This window comes from Rhipicephalus sanguineus, chromosome 2 (genome assembly GCF_013339695.2).
Source record: "Rhipicephalus sanguineus isolate Rsan-2018 chromosome 2, BIME_Rsan_1.4, whole genome shotgun sequence".
In the NCBI taxonomy this organism is placed as follows: Eukaryota; Metazoa; Arthropoda; class Arachnida; order Ixodida; family Ixodidae; genus Rhipicephalus; species Rhipicephalus sanguineus.
Window position 1 is genome coordinate 146093754 of NC_051177.1, and position 16621 is coordinate 146110374.

At 51.6% G+C, this 16621-nt stretch overlaps 1 protein-coding gene across 1 annotated transcript in view; it reads left to right on the top strand.

Moving 5' to 3' along the window:
• Positions 1-2054: 2054 nt before the first annotated feature.
• LOC119383770 (uncharacterized) overlaps positions 2055-16621 on the top strand; it is a 41837-nt gene continuing 27270 nt past the window's right edge. The window contains exon 1 of the mRNA XM_037652069.2: positions 2055-2220. Within this exon, the coding sequence (XP_037507997.1) occupies positions 2157-2220 (64 nt within the window). The 5' untranslated portion in view covers positions 2055-2156. The remainder of the gene's footprint in view (positions 2221-16621) is intronic.

The following is a 16621-nucleotide window of genomic DNA, read 5'->3' on the forward strand; positions in this document are numbered from 1 at the left end:
GAGGTACTTGGACCTTGCTGACTCATTTACCGTGAGAACCTGCAGCCAACGATATCAAGGCCTGGTAATGGAATAGATATTCATTTTAGGACACCGTAGTTATATATGTTTTATAGATATGCCCTTGTACAGCAATTATAATAACCAGTGATTTTAAATAACTAAACTGAAACTATGACACTTGTACTGGCGCTCTTTGGCCTTAGATGCCCTTGCGCCAATAAAACGTAATAATAATAATAATTTGTTTTGATGTTGACCATGTCCACCATTTTATTTTCTTTTGCTGTTACTTCTTTAAGCTGTAGTGTCACCTGTTTGCTTGCTTGGCACAAGTGGATCGCTTTCGCTAATTGATGGCTGGGTCACCAAGAAGTTTTTCGTGAATATCATCGTTAGGAATGTGTATGATGATCTGCTCACTCCGGAGCTCGTCAGGCAGGTTTCCAAGAGCACTTGTTAGACTGCAATCTTGCTGTTTTCGGGAAGTCTGTGAAACTCTCACCTTCTTGTTGCTTCATCTTGTTAAACTTTTGCTACTTATAACTAGAGTTGACCTTTGGCATTAATTGTTGCACCAGGCACTGAAATGAGAGGGTCAATTACTGTTCTGGTTAGTCATCTGGCAAGTGTTTGCCACTGAGCCACTAAGGTGAGTATTTTTGAGTACTGGTTGTCTGGCAGCATCACCTTGGCTTCAGAATTTACCGTAAAAGCTGGAATAAAGGTCGGACCGTAACATATGGCGACCCCCTCGACTTTTAATTACTGAAAATTGAAAAAAAAAGTACATGGAACGGCCGATGTATCAGAAGGCACGCTTACCGTTAAACAAAGGAAATTTCAAATGGTGCACAATGATAACGCCATTTATGTATGTGTGCTTTTACACGTAAGTTCCTCATGGCAGAAAGCCAAGAGATGGGGCCAAGCATTACCTTCGTGAAACGTCACAACCACCTTGCCAGCTTTAATTTGGATACACTTTGAGGTCGCCGGTAGAAATCACGATGCGAGCACGGCTCCCTGATGAACTTTGCTAAATACGTCTCCAGCTCTAGATACGCAGTGGTTTGGCACCAGAACAAAGTTTTCTTCAGATCGCTGCTGTCGTGATGTGATCTTTCAGCGTCCGCCAGTAGCGAATGCTTCTATGGTTGGAAGTGCCGCTGCTCTCCGATTGGCTGCTGCGCGGGGATGCGCGGGGAGCGAGCGCCTTTTCTCATTCTCCTGGATCGTCGCCGTACGTGTCGGATCGTTGGCGGAGCATGGACGATGCGCAGCAGCGGGCGCTCGCATGGCGGCAGCCAGGCGGATCCCGTGACGGTGCGCGCCAAGGACGCCGCTGCGAAACGGGCTCAACGAGAAGCGAATCCCGAGACCATGATTGCTTCAGGAGCTTCGCCCAAGCTCTTCATCATTCACCCGTGGATATGCTGTAATTTTTTTGTTACGCAAGAGGCTTTTTGAGTTGCGCCAAGTGGGATGCTAAAGGAGTGAGCTGCTAGCCTTACTTCGTAAACATTCCATTTCGTTGTTATCGCATTCATTGCTTCGCCCTTGCGGCAAAACTGACTTTTGGTTCTATTGTTGACGCTGCTGAGAGAACAGTTTTACTTCCCTGTTTTGTTTTTTTCCTTCGGTAGATAAGCACCACAGTTCAATGTCCGAGTATTGATATCTCTACCTCGGCCTTTGTCCTTCATTCAATCATACATTTTGTCTACTAAAGAGGTCTTACCGATGTTCCTTTGTGAAAATGCCTGCCAATGTGCTTCTTCAACGTTTGTAGAAATGCGCACGGGATCGGCGCCTTAGTCTTGAAGAGGTGTGCGGCCGATAACGTAAAATGACGCCTGTATCTTCACGTCGAAAACGACGTCGCTTCTGCGTTGCCAAGGCACCAAAGCGCTTTACTGCGCGATAAGCGAACTGACAGAGTCAACGAGTATGCCGATGCCCATTACTGAAGAGCTCGGGGTTTGCTTTCAGTGTGAGTGAGGTTTGTCCGTCTTTATATACCCCGTCACTCTTATCGTCGAACCGTGACGTCACCGCAAGCGTTGTCGTAGGTGATAAGCGCCGTTGGAGTTGTTCCGGGCAGCGGCCGTGTTCGCCCTTCGACCGCACTTGTGAAAACCCTGGTTCTCGTAGCGATGTGCCGGTCAAATACAGCCGCGCTGCCCTTTCTAGTGCTTCTGCTACCGTTCCTCCATCAGGGTGAGTTATCGGAAGTTACCGATTAAGATTAGCAAATGCGCCTGCGCGTCGTTGCGTAATATATTAATCGCGCGCGTACGCTGCACCGCCACTCGTGATCTGCGTGACCGTCGCAGGCCGTTGGAAGCATTGCGATTAGTGGGCTGTTGAGCGTGCTAACCTATGCTGAAACTTATTTTCAGCGGTGTAGCTAAATTTACTTATAGCCAACATTTGATTGTTACATGGTTGCTGCTACATCGGGGAAACTTTCGCTCGTCTCCTAAAATTACAGGTGCTCTTTCAGGCTTTCGTTGTGTGTGGCTTTGCGTCAGCCATGCGCGAAGCCGCTGTTTTAGGTGTATATTCATTACAACCCCTCGCCCCCCTACCTAGCAATTAAATTATTGAATAGACATCTGGTATAAGGTTTTAGAACCGCATGTGAAGCTTCAATACACAAGGCCGTCTAGACCGGTATTATGTCGAGGTTCTGCTTTAGAAAAAAAACAACACGTCAGAAAGATAAATACATTGTTTAGGGATGATTGACTGCATTCAGCTTGCGGTAAAGAATTTGTCTGTCGTGTATATTGAAGTTTCTTGGAGAAACGTCAGGCTCATCCGGCAGTTTACTGTTGTGAAAGTGGGTGTGAGATTACGGCCTTTTGGATTTTGGCGTGACTCATACGTTAAAGGCGTACGCATTCAAAGCGGTTCGATATAAGTGCAACGGAAGGAACAGGGTTGTCTCTCGGTGAGTACCGTGGGCGTAGCCAGAATTTGCATTTTTTTTTTGGGGGGGGGGGGTTGGGGAGGTTTGACGTTTAACCATATTTTATGCGCGATCGTGCGTGCGTTGTATGTGTACGTGTATTGCAAAATTGAAAATTCTCGAAAGGAGTTGAACACCCCCCCCCCTCAACTCCGCCACCCTGGCTACGCCAATGGCGAGTACTTAATTTCTTAGCAGTGGTGCTGGAACAACTAAATTTTGAAATCGCGCATGGTTATTCCACAGAGACAAACTTCAATTCGAATTCGTAATTCTGGGTGTTTTTTTTTGTGTGTGTGTTTCGCACCAATGAAACTGTTCAATGTCGACCGAATATTAAAAAAAATGCACTATATGACTTCGTGTATCGAATGCACGTTCATAACTAAAACGTATGATCTGCTGAGATGCTTGTAAATGATTTTTAAAAGATCTGTTAACATGATGTTTCATTATGACTGACAGTATCGAAACAAGCCAACAACACGTCACCAGATACGCGTAACATCTTTTCGTTGAACGATACAGCTGTGAGCGTGACTGATACCTCGTGAGGCGTCGAGCATAGCCTAGAACGAATGTATCACTTGTCCACGGCGCGTGTGGATAAGTGATAAAATGTCTTACCTGAACCTTGATAACAGTCATGACCTGCCTCAAGGAGAGCAATTTTTATCAAATGGCTGGAAATTATCGGGTAGAAGATATATACTCCGTACGTTCGCTCGAGAACTCGTGCGATGGCGCAAGGAATCAGCCTCCATCGCAGCACAATCGTTCGACACAAACGCCACTTACATAGGCGAATCGCAGTTGACTTCGCGAGTGTTCAATATGTACTTCATGACAAAAAAAAAACAAAAAAAAACAGGTGCCCTTCCCCTGTCGGTAAAATGGGGGCAAGTGAAGCTTGGTGTGGGCGTGCCTGACCTACTGCTCTTTCTTTCTTTCTTTCTTTCTTTATAAGTTCTTGTTTTCAGTCTGAATCGGCATGGTGTCTTTAATGGTATTTCCAGCATACGTCAGCCTGTAGAACGGCCCAAAGAAAGCACCATCGCGCAATCATGGAAACGCGGGTTGTAGCGGTGAAAGAGCGAGGCATTCATCAGTGGGATCATCTCTTGGTGCAAAGGCGCGAGCGCTGATCGCGAGCTGTGGTTGCAGAGCCTGCTTGTTTCTCGCTGGACCTGCGGTCTGCCTGCTACCAGACGTCGTCAATAAACCCCCTTGCAAAGTGGTGGAGGTGCTGGGTAGTTAAATCTGGAACTTCGAAGCCGGAAGCTGCCCACTGCGCCGACAATGCCTGATCAGACCACCGAGCAAGGCACCGCCCAACAAGGCACGGCCCAGTCGCCGCTGGTCATCGTGCCTACCACCCTGCGCCAACGCGATCCTCCCTTCTTCAACGGCACCGAGGACCAAGATGTGGAAGATTGGCTGCTGTTATTTGAAAAGGTGAGCGCCGCCAACAAGTAGGACGACCCCTCGAAATTGGAGTATGTCCCATTCTACCTCAAAGACGTCGCCAGCCTGTGGTTCCACAATCACAATTCGGAATTTTCCACGTGGGCCGCTTTCAAGACCATCTTGGCAGCTGTGTTTGGTCGCCCCGCAGTACGCAAGCTCCGCGCCGAGCAGCGCCTACGCGGACGTGCGCAAAAGCAGGGCGAAAACTTCACCAGCTACATCGAAGATGTCATCGATCTATGCAAGCGCCTGAACCCTGAGATGACTGAACAAGACAAGATCCGACATATATTGAAAGGCATCGACGATGATGCTTTTCAAATGTTGCTAGCGAAGGACCCACGTACCGTGTCCGAGCTTGTGACCTTGTGCCAGAGCTTCGAAGAACTTCGTAAGCAACGCGTCTCAGTTCGGAGGTCTATGACAGTAGACGACTCCCTCGCCGCCTTGACCGTCGGTGGTGATAACACCCTGTTGGCGCAGATAAAAGAATATGTACGCGAAGAGGTGGCTCGACAGCTCTCGTGCCTGTCGTATTTGCCGACCACCGAAATGCCCACGAACTGCCTATCGCCGACTATCAGACAGGCTATTCAAGAGCAGGTCTCCGAGGCGTTGCCGTTGCCGTCCGCCTCTCCACCGACACCTGTCGCCGCACCACTGACTTATGCAGCTGCCGCAGCAAGGCCGCCGCGTCGTCTGCCGGTATCGCCCCCACAACCTGTGCGACCGTCCACCATGCCATTTTCTGCTACATCGCAGCACTACGGAAATCCCTGGCGCACTGCTGACAACCGGCCCATCTGCTACGCTTGCGGGATTCCAGGTCATGTTGCACGCCTATGTCGTCGGCGCTTCGCGGTGAACCCGGAGGCATCAAGATATCACGACTACTCGTTTCGGCCGCCATACCGCGCGCCTCACACGCCACCTGAAGTTTACGAACGCGACGTGCAAGCTGCTCCCGATACCCAAACCTTTACTTCTCGACGCTCTGCTTCCCCTTCACCACGTCGTCGTTCTGTGTCCCCTATGCGTCGACGACCCACCCCCACTGAGACGGAAAACTGACTGCCGCAGCTCCGGAGGCACGAGCTGCGTCATCGTCTATTCGTGTAAGTCCTCGCCTGCCCCCGCCAATCTTATTGATGTAACTGTCGAAGGTGTACGAGCACTTGCGCTCATCGATACTGGTGCCGCAATATCCGTGATCAGTCAAAGACTCTGCCGCTCTATTCGTAAAGTAACGACGCTTTCTCCCGTGGTTTCCCTCAGCACTGCGAGCGCACAAAAAATTGAGCCCGTTGCGGCATGTACAGCCAAAGTGGTAATTCGGGACGTGTTGTACACCATTGAATTTCTCGTGCTGGCTTCATGTTCCCACGATATCATTCTAGGATGGGATTTCTTATTACGCCATCACGCCGTTGTCGATTGCGCTCGGGCCGAAGTGGAACTATCTGCGTTTTGTGAAGCGCCTTCTGTCGATGTGACCGTATCTGCTGTGACCAACCTTGTCGTCGCGACGGACATTGACCTCCCTCCTTTCAGCGCCGTATTTGTTCATGCCTACTGCGCTTCCCTTTCTGACGTAACTGTTTTGTTCACGCCATCTGACATCTTCGGTAGCCGCCACCACACGTCGCTGCCATTCGCCGTTCTGGCGCTTCGTCAAGACACCACCGGGATATTTATTTCTAATCCCAACTCGTGTCCTCTCAATTTGCGCCGCAACGAGACGCTCGGCCACATTCAGCCTATCGATGAAGGCGTTATCGTGCCTCTTGATCTCTACGACACCAAGTTGAATCCGGAACTGAACGCGTTGGTTCCTCACCTTGCGTCGGACAGCGTGTCCTCAGATGCATTTCACCGTTCCATCGACAGCCATCTCGCTCCGGCTCAACGAGAGCAGCTTCTTGCCCTGCTGCATGAGTTCAGACGTTCGTTTGACTTCCCCCAAGCGGCGCTAGGTCGAACAAATACCGTTGTTCACACAATTGACACCGGGGACAATACTCCTTTGCGCCAGCGCCCCTATCGTGTGTCATCAGCGGAGCGTCGTGTCATTACAGAGCAAGTTGACGACATGCTACAGCGCGGAGTCATCAAGCCTTCTTGTAGTCCGTGGTCTTCCCCAGTTGTACTCGTCAAGAAGAAAGATGGTTCCATCCGATTCTGCGTGGACTACAGGCGCCTGAACAAAATTACGAGGAAAGATGTTTACCCTCTTCCCCGCATAGACGACGCCCTCGATTGTCTCCAAGGTGCCGAATTCTTTTCTTCGCTAGACCTGCGTTCGGGTTATTCGCAATGCCCACGAACTATAGGTGGCGCGCCGTGCTTTTCAAGATGGCGCCAGGAGGAGGGTCAACCCGTTTGTTAGCATAGGAACAGATAGTGCGTGCGGACGTACGGCCGTTGCTACTTTCACCGGATGAAGTCATGAGCTGTGCTGAATTGGATATGAGACTAAGCTACTATGAGACTAAGACTAAGTACTCGCCACCTAATTATTTGCTGTGGTGTGAAAGGTCATATTTCAGCTCCGTTACCGTGCGTAACGATGCTTTGCGAAATCCTGTGTGTGCTACATAAAACTGCATGAACAAAAATTGACGTATGAGCAGAACGGCACTCCGAGGTAGTACGTACCGAGCCAACGTTTATAGATACGTTGTACCGAGCCTGTCTTACGGATTTGCCGCAGTAGTAGGCCGCCAGCGAGTAGCGCCGTCGCTGCTGCACGGGACCGTACGTTTAACGTGGTGATGGTTTGCAAACATAATACGCCGTCGTCATTACTTGTGCAGTCGGGAACGCGGAGTTACGTCTTCAACGGAACACAAGCATTTAACTTCCCATTCAGTAGCGCTTGTGTCACAGCCATGCTGAGACTCTAGCCGTGTGCAATTCACTTCACTCGCATGTTGCAGGCTCGATCAGCACGATCGAAACACGAATATCGAAAAGAATGCACACGTATCCTTTTCGCAACGTCGAAGAAGTTAGCCGAGAGGCGTGGATTGTGGCTGTGACTGCACGTTCCAACTCTCTAACCATTTCGCTTCTCTGGTCGAGCTCGAGCGTGTTGGCGGCATGCGGCGCTCCATAATATCCACAATTGATACATGCAATGCACAAGAGGAACTATGCTTTTATTTTGATCTCGCTCAAAGATATTATACATTAAATACAATCAAAGTGACTTACGAGCGTGAAAGAACATTAACGCACGAGGGGACGTGAAGTGCAACTCGCTCCTCGTGAGTTAACAGCTGATCGTTCACCGTCGCTGTCACTCTCGGTGCCTTCACAGTCTTCTACGCCCAGTGAAAAATCCTCGTCGTCAAGATGGTTTCTTTCAACATCACTGCTGAAAGCAATCTGAAGAATTTCCTCCGCCGAACAACTTCGACCACTCCGCACCACCACGTTTACAATTAGAGACGTCTGGGCGCGGAGAACATTTCGCTCTCAGATCGGTCAACGAGCAAATCGCTTGCAGTGTGCTGCCACCTATCAACAAACGTACAAAAACAAGCGGCGCAGCGCTGGCTATGAAACCAACACACTGGCGAAGGACGGCGTGGAAAGCGTTCGCTCCACGAAAGGCGTGGAGCAGACGCGTCCTCGAATGATTGAAACGTCGCTCGCACGATTAGTAACACCGCTTTGCTGACAAAGGATAGAGGCATATCTTAATGTATCGACAACTTGAGATCGCTCAGTTTTACAAGAGCACATCGCGAGCCGGCGCGACCTCCCGCGTACAGTGTTATGGGATTCATGCACCACAAGAAACACTGACCAATGCTATATACAAGTAAAACAGGGTGAGCTTCAACTGAATATGTCAGACGATAACATTTAACTAACCTACGTGGCTACAGAAAGCCTCGCGAAGCTGATAGTAGGCGTACGCTGTGGTCTAGCATTGAAAGCGCGAGTCGCCAGGTATTTTCACGAAAACTTCGCGCCTCGCAAGAACGAATCAGATTTCTCGTGTCACGGAGGGCCCGGTTTGTTCACTGATGCAGGGAACATGCCAAGTCGTAGTGTTCCTTCCTTGCCAACGCGTTAGCACTGAAGTTAGCACAGCCGAACAAGGGAGCGACTGCGTAGTGCTGCCATTTTGTCGTCTACTAACCCTCCTCGAGAGGACGCTCCTGAATTCCGCTTGGCGGCGCGACAGTCTATGGGCATTGCGAATTGGCAGGTCCCAATGGCCGAGTCTGATCGCCCGAAAACAGCGTTCGTCACACCGGATGGCCTCTACGAATTTACAGTAATGCCTTTCGGACTTTGTAATGCGCCCGCAACGTTCGAGCGAATGATGAACAGCATTTTACGCGGTCTTAAATGGAAGATATGCTTGTGCTATCTTGACGACGTTGTCGTTTTTTCACCCGATTTCACCTCGCATCTCACTCGTCTGCGCAAGATTCTCCAGTGCCTTACCAACGCAAACCTTCAGCTTAACCTGAAGAAATGCCACTTCGGGGCTCGGCAACTCACCATACTTGGTCATGTCGTTTCAAAAGACGGCATCCTCCCCGACCCTGACAAACTTCGCGCTGTTGCTGAATTTCCCAAGCCGACTACAGTTAAAGAACTACGGAGCTTCGTGGGCCTGTGCTCATATTTTCGTCGCTTTGTCCGGAACTTCGCTTCCATCATCGCCCCGCTCACCAAACTCCTTGCTGGCCCGGCGGATCTTTCGAATTGGACACAAGCCTGTGACGAATCCTTCACTACTCTGCGCCAACTACTTACTTCGCCGCCCGTCCTGCGCCATTACGACCCAACTGCGCCAATCGAGGTACACAAGACGCCAGTGGCGTTGGCCTTGGTGCAGTACTCGCGCAACGCAAACCTGGTTTTACGGAGTATGTGGTCGCCTATGCGAGCCGTGCCCTCACTAAGCCGGAAGTCAACTACTCTGTGACCGAAAAGGAGTGCCTCGCGATTGTGTGGGCGTTAAACAAGTTTCGCCCCTATTTGTACGGCCAAACTTTCGACGTGGTGACTGACCATCACGCACTCTGTTGGTTGGCGTCGCTAAAAGATCCTTCTGGTCGGCTTGGACGTTGGGCATTTCGCTTACAAGAGTTCGACATTCGCGTCATCTACCGATCGGGGCGAAAGCATTCTGATGCAGATGCTCTCTCACGATCACCCGTGAAATCCGATGAAAAGGAGAGCTCAACCATTGACTTCCCCCTCGCCGCTGTTAGCGTCACCGACATGCCATCTGAACAGCGGAAGGACCCTTGGATTGTCTCTCTCTTGAATATGCTCTCCGACTCCTCAACTTCCGGATACCCGCGAGCTCTTCGCCGCCAGGCAACGCATTTCGCAATACGGGATGCCCTACTATACCGTCGCAATTATCAAGTGGCGGGTCGTAAATGGCTGCTCGTCATACCCCGCCATATGCGGTCTGATGTCTGCGCATATTTTCACGCTGAACCGCAACATGCACACGCTGGTGCGCTAAAAACGTATGAGCGGATCCGCCAACGTTACTACTGGCGGGGTATGTACACATTTGTGCGAAAATACATTCGCTCATGTTTCATGTGTCAACAGCGTAAGACATTTCCTCATTCACCAGGTCAACTGCAGCCTCTACCATGTCCTGCACGCCCATTTGACCGTGTTGGGATTGACCTATACGGCCCACTTCCGTGCTCTGTTGCTGGTAATCGATGGGTGATTGTAGCTGCCGACCATCTGACAAGATACGCCGAAACGGCAGCGCTACCTTCGGCTGGTGCTCTTGACGTTGCCACCTTCATCTTGCATCGGTTCGTTCTTCGTCATGGGGCACCACGGGAGCTACTGAGTGACAGAGGTCGCGTGTTTTTGTATGAAGTTCTACAACAGCTTCTTCACTCATGCCGTACAGTGCACCGCACATCAACGGCCTACCACCCTCAGACGAACGGCCTAACGGAACGTTTCAACCGCACACTGGGAGACATGATTACTATGTATATTGTGAGCACAATATTCACAGCATTCGTCCTTCATCTTCTTCACCTGTATATAATCATCATCACTTGGAGCGTCTTCCTCGTTCGTAGAATTGGTCGGGCGGCCCTGCTGAATAAAAGGCGTCGAGTCCCCGACATTGCTGCCGTCTTTCAAAGTGGTGGAGGCTGCTTTTGATCCTCACGTCCTCTACAACGTCGAGTTCCCTGGAGCTTCGTTCCGGTCGTCGTTTGCTCAGCGTACCCGCTGTCATGGCCCAAGACACGCTGCCTGGACCATCCGCGAACCCCGTCCAACCACCCGCCCCCGCATGGACCGTCACCGCCCGGCAGCGGGACCCACCCATCTTCTCCGGTCTCCCACGCGACGATGTCGAAGTATGGCTAAAAGAATATGACATGACCAGTGTGTACAACCAATGGGACGCACCTCAAAAAACTTCGTCACGTCGCCTTCTATCTGTCCGACGTAGCAAAAACGTGGTTTTTTAACCACGAGGGCAGCTTCCCTGACTGGCCTACCTTCGCTCAACAATTCGGAGGATTTTCGGGACCCCAAACATCCATTCTGAAGTCTCGAAAAGGAAGCTCGACGGCCGCGTACAACATCCAGGAGAGACGTACACCTCGTACATCGAGGACGTCATTGCCCTTTGCCGTCGCGTGGACTCGGCTATGACAGAGGCTGATCGGGTTCGACACGTCCTCAAAGGGATAGGCCACGTCGCGTTCAACGCTCTGGCCGTCAAAAACCCCAGCACCGTCGAGGATGTCATCACGACTTGCCAACATCTCGATGAACTACAAGCTATCCGATTGCAACCCGACGCCTGTGACATTCGGCCTTCCTCGGATGCGGATTTGCGTACGTTGATTCGCACTCTGATTCGCGAGGAGCTTCAAGCGCAAGGACTGTCATGTCCGCCAGCCCCACAGCCTCGCTCTTTGTCTACTGGTCTGCGCGACATCATCAAAGAGGAGCTGTCCTCCATGGCTTGCGCTCTCACGTCTGACATTCAGACGCCACCACCTCCGCCCCCGACATATGCGCAAATCGCTGCCATGCAACCTTCCTTGGCTCAAAGCGTGCATCCTGTTCCTGCTCAGACCAACTTAGCAGCATTTGCGCCACGTCCACCTGTCCCACCTACTCCTGCCTTCTACGCCCCCTGGCGCTCGTCTCGCCCGATATGTTATTATTGTGGCATTCGAGGCCATATTTCCCGATATTGTCGCAAACGCCAGCAGGACGAACGCCGCGGCTACGACGTATACGAAAGAGATTCGACGTCCCCTCCTAACCAGTACCAGCGCCGTCCTTCAACACGTTCCCTCTCCCCGTCTTCTTCAGCCGACGCACCTCGAAACTACCGATCAGGACGTCACCGGTCCCCGTCCCCTCTGCGACGCTCAACATCACCTCTACGACCGGTCGTCCCTATCTCTGAATACCGCTCGGAAAACTAGCTGGTGCAGTTTTTGGAGGGAAAGCTGCATCGCTCGGACAAACACCAACACCTCCAGAGGGCCCGGCCAATTTGTTATTAGTGTATGCTGAAGGGTGCCTATTCAAGCATTGGTGGACACGGGGGCCGCTATTTCTGTAATTCATGCTGATTTGTGTCGTCGTCTCCGCAAGGTTACTACACCTTATAATGGCACTCCCTTACGTAGCGCAAATGACTTTACGATACGGCCATCAGCACAGTGCACCGTTCGAGTTTTCATTGAAGGGATCAAGCACCATATTCAGTTCGCCGTGTTGACCTCCTGCGCTTATATGCTTATTTTGGGATGGGACTTTCTTTCTGAGGCTGCCGCTTCCATCTCTTGTCGACAACGCCTCGTACATATGCAAGAGACTGATGCTACCGACGCGGAAGATTGGTCACGCCATCGCCTACGAACCGTCAAAGATTCCGTGGTGCCACCTGGCCACGAACATGTTCTTATGGTTGCTTCAGACTTCATTGACCACGGTGACGTTCTAGTCGCTCCATCAGCCCGTTATATATCCAAAGGAATTGCACTGGCATCGAGTCTTGTTCGCTTCACCAATGGCACCGCCTTCCTCGCTGTACTCAATGTCACAAATGAGCCGATTCTGCTTCCTGAAGGCGCTGTTGTAGTTTGCGGCGTGGACACACAACCTGTCTCTGTAGTGGCTGCGAATACTAGTGGGGCGGAACCACGCTCACCAACGGATGCTACTCTTGCTACGACTCTCGCCAATTCAATAAGCACGGATTTGACTCCGCCGCAAGCAGACGAACTACTGGCGTTGTTGTCGAAGCATATCTCTTCCTTCGACGTACACTCCCCTATTCTAGGGCAGACATCGGCGGCAGCCCATCGTATACACACCGATGGAACTTCTATTGTCCGCCGCCGACCCTACCGTGTCTCTTCTAGCGAACGCGAGATCATCGACAAGCACGTTGCCGATATGCTCAAGCAAAATATCATCCGCCCCTCCGCCAGCCCTTGGTCGTCTCCTGTCGTTCTTGTGCGCAAGAAAGACGGCTCGGTGCGATTCTGCGTTGACTACCGTGCCTTGAACAAAATAACCAGAAAAGATGTATATCCCCTGCCTCGCATTGATGATGCTTTAGATTCCTTGCAAGGAGCGGAATATTTTTCCAGCCTTGACCTACGCTCGGGTTACTGGCAAATTCCCATGCACGAGGACGACAAGGAAAAAACTGCCTTGCCACACCCGACGGACTTTACGAATTCAACGTCATGCCTTTCGGCCTCTGCAATGCGCCAGCAACTTTTGAACGAATGATGGACACTGTACTGCGGGGCCTTAAGTGGAAGACGTGCTTATGTTACCTCGACGACATAGTGATATTTTCTTCCACATTCGAACAACACCTGCAGCGCCTAGACGAAGTTCTGGCATGCCTCGCAGCTGCTGGTCTCCAGCTGAATACCAAAAAGTGCCGCTTTGCAAGCAAAAGTATTAAGGTATTGGGACACCTCGTCAGCAAAGACGGCATTCGGCCTGATCCCGACAAGATTGCCGCTGTTCTTCGCTTCCCGACGCCTCATCGCTCCAAAGAGCTCCGCAGCTTTCTTGGCCTCGCCTCTTACTTCCGGCGCTTTATACGCGACTTCGCCACCATTGCCGCACCGCTTCACCAACTCCTTTCTTCGGGAACGTCATACGTATGGTCGGACGAGTGCCAAATGGCTTTTGACACCTTGAAAGGTGCCCTCACGTCAGAGCCAGTGCTTTGTCACTTCGATGACACCGCACCCACTCTCCTCCATACTGACGCCAGCGGTCATGGACTCGGCGCTGTTCTATTGCAACGACATGAGCGTTCTGGCGAACGCGTGATCGCATACGCAAGTCGTACCCTCACATCAGCCGAGAAAAACTACACCATCACTGAGCAGGAGTGTCTCGCCGTTGTCTGGGCCATTCAGAAATTTCGACCTTACCTCCACGGCCGTCACTTTACCGTCGTGACTGACCACCATGCTTTGTGCTGGTTGTCGACGTTAAAGAATTTGTCTGGACGTCTCGGTCGCTGGATACTTCGTCTTCAAGAATACGACTTCGACGTTACGTACAAATCTGGCAAGAAACACAATGATGCAGATGCCCTTAGCCGTTGTCCATTACCTCCGTCGTCAAACATACCCGGCCTGTCGTCATCCGTGAGCGACCCAGTCAACGCGTCTTCTTCAGTCCATTCGCTCGCCGCTCTGAATGTGCTTCCTTCATTCCGCAACGAGACGTTCGCGTCTCGTCAACGCAGCGACGCTTACTGCCACTCCATTATGCAACGCCTTCACGGCTCGTCTCGTCCTCCCAACGCCCGCGCCCGTCGCCAGTTGCAGAACTTCAAGATAGAAAACTCAATCCTCTACCGCTTTGTATTCCATCCTGAAGGACAGCGTTGGGTTCCCGTCGCTCCTCGTTCACTCAGAGCACAGATATTAGAAGCATTTCACGACGACCCCAAGGCTGGCCATCTCGGCTTTCACAAAACATATGAACGAATTCGCAGTCGTTTCGCCTGGCCTGGACTCTCCACCTGCGTAGCACGATATGTTGCTTCATGCTCGCTCTGCCAGCGCCGCAAACGACCCACTTCATCTCCAGCCGGACTCCTACAACCTCTTCCATGTCCTGACGCTCCATTTGAAGTCATTGGCATCGACCTCTACGGACCACTGCCAATATCAGCCACCGGCAAGCGATGGATTGTCACTGCAGTCGACCACTTGACCAGGTACGCCGAAACAGCTGCCCTCCCTTCAGGATCAGCGGAGGACATCGCCACTTTCTTCCTGGAAGCCATCTTTTGCGACATGGCGCGCCGCGCGTCCTTTTGAGTGACCGCGGCAAGGCGTTTCTCTCGAAACTACTCGAAGACGTTCTCGGCGCATGTAATACCATCCATAAGACGACTTCCGGCTACCATCCCCAGACTAATGGCCTCACAGAGCGCTTTCATCGAACTCTGTCGGATATGATCTCCACGTATATTAATGCCGACCACACCAACTGGGACACCATCCTGCCATTCGTGACCTTTGCGTACAATACCGCAACGCAGCGCACCACGGGCTATTCACCCTTCTTTCTTGTTTATGGCCGTCAACCGACATCTCCCCTCGACGTCTCCTTTTTTGATGTCCCCGTGGACTCGTCGGCGTCGTCGAGTGCGCACTTAATCTCTCGCCTGGCCACTTGTCGCCACCACGCCCGCCTCAATACCGAGGCAAGTCAACAGGAGCGCAAGACTCGCTACGATGACGTTCACCGCATCGTTCAGTTCAGTCCCGGAGACGAAGTATTGCTGTGGACCCCAACGCGAGTTCCTGGCCTATGTGATAAATTTCAGTCACGTTTTATTGGCCCCTACGCTGTTGTCGAGCAAACTTCTCCCGTGAACTATCGGGTAACTCCCGTTATCATGCCTTCCGATGGTCGTTGCCGTGGCACGGAGGTTGTTCATGTGTCACGCTTAAAACCATTCCTACGACGTACGGCATCGCCATAAACAGCGGCCAGGTTGGCCGCTTCCGCGCGAGGGAGAAATTAGTGTGAGCACAATATTCACAGCATTCGTCCTTCATCTTCTTCACCTGTATATAATCATCATCACTTGGAGCGTCTTCCTCGTTCGTAGAATTGGTCGGGCGGCCCTGCTGAATAAAAGGCGTCGAGTCCCCGACATTGCTGCCGTCTTTCAATATTGATTCGGACCACTCCAATTGGGATGTCATTCTCCCTTTCGTGACGTACGCATACAGTACTGCGACGCAATCCACAACAGGCTTTTCCCCATTCTTTCTTTTGTTTGGCCGCGAGCCATGCAGCACCCTTGACACAATACTGCCGTACAATCCCGATGCCTCAGAATTCAGCCCAGTTTCCGAAATGGCCGAATATGCTGAAGAGTGTCGTCAGCTCGCACGCTCATTCACGGCGGATAATCAAGCCCTCCAAAAAGATCGCCATGACCGTGATGTGGCCCCGCACACTTTCCCCGTCGGCTCTCTCGTGTGGCTTCGACTGCCTTTTCACTGTCCTGGCCTGACTCCCAAGTCTGCACCGAAGTATACCGGCCTTTACCGCGTCATCCAGTGCCCCTCTCCTATCACCTATGTGATTGAGCCGGTCCAGCCGTCCACGGACAAGCGCCGTCTTGGTCGTGAGACGGTCCACGTCAGTCGCCTCAAGCCCTGTTACGACCCTCCTGTCCTCTCGTCACCTTGAGTCGCCAGGATGGCTCCTCTTCATTGCCGGGGTATTGTAGCGGTGAAAGAGCGAGGCATTCACCAGTGCGATCATCTCTTGGTGCAAAGGCGCGAGCGCTGATCGCGAGCTGTGGTTGCAGAGCCTGCTTGTTTCTCGCTGGACCTGCGGTCTGCCTGCTACCAGACGTCGTCAATAAACCCCCTTGCAGGGTTAAGAATTCAATTTTTTCCGGTGCACTTCACAGGAGAAGAGGCTGTCGCACTTCGCCCGCTATCGCGGAGGTTGTCATAAGACTCCCGGAATAGGGACCATCCCCGTTTGCTTTGCACTTCAATAACGCAATGTTTTCGTCATCATCATCATCATCATCGAGGTGGAAATTTTGCCTGAAATGTGGGATTCCTAATATTGACCTTACGCGTTGTTCAGCGGTAGAACACATTCATATGCTTCAGTTTAGTT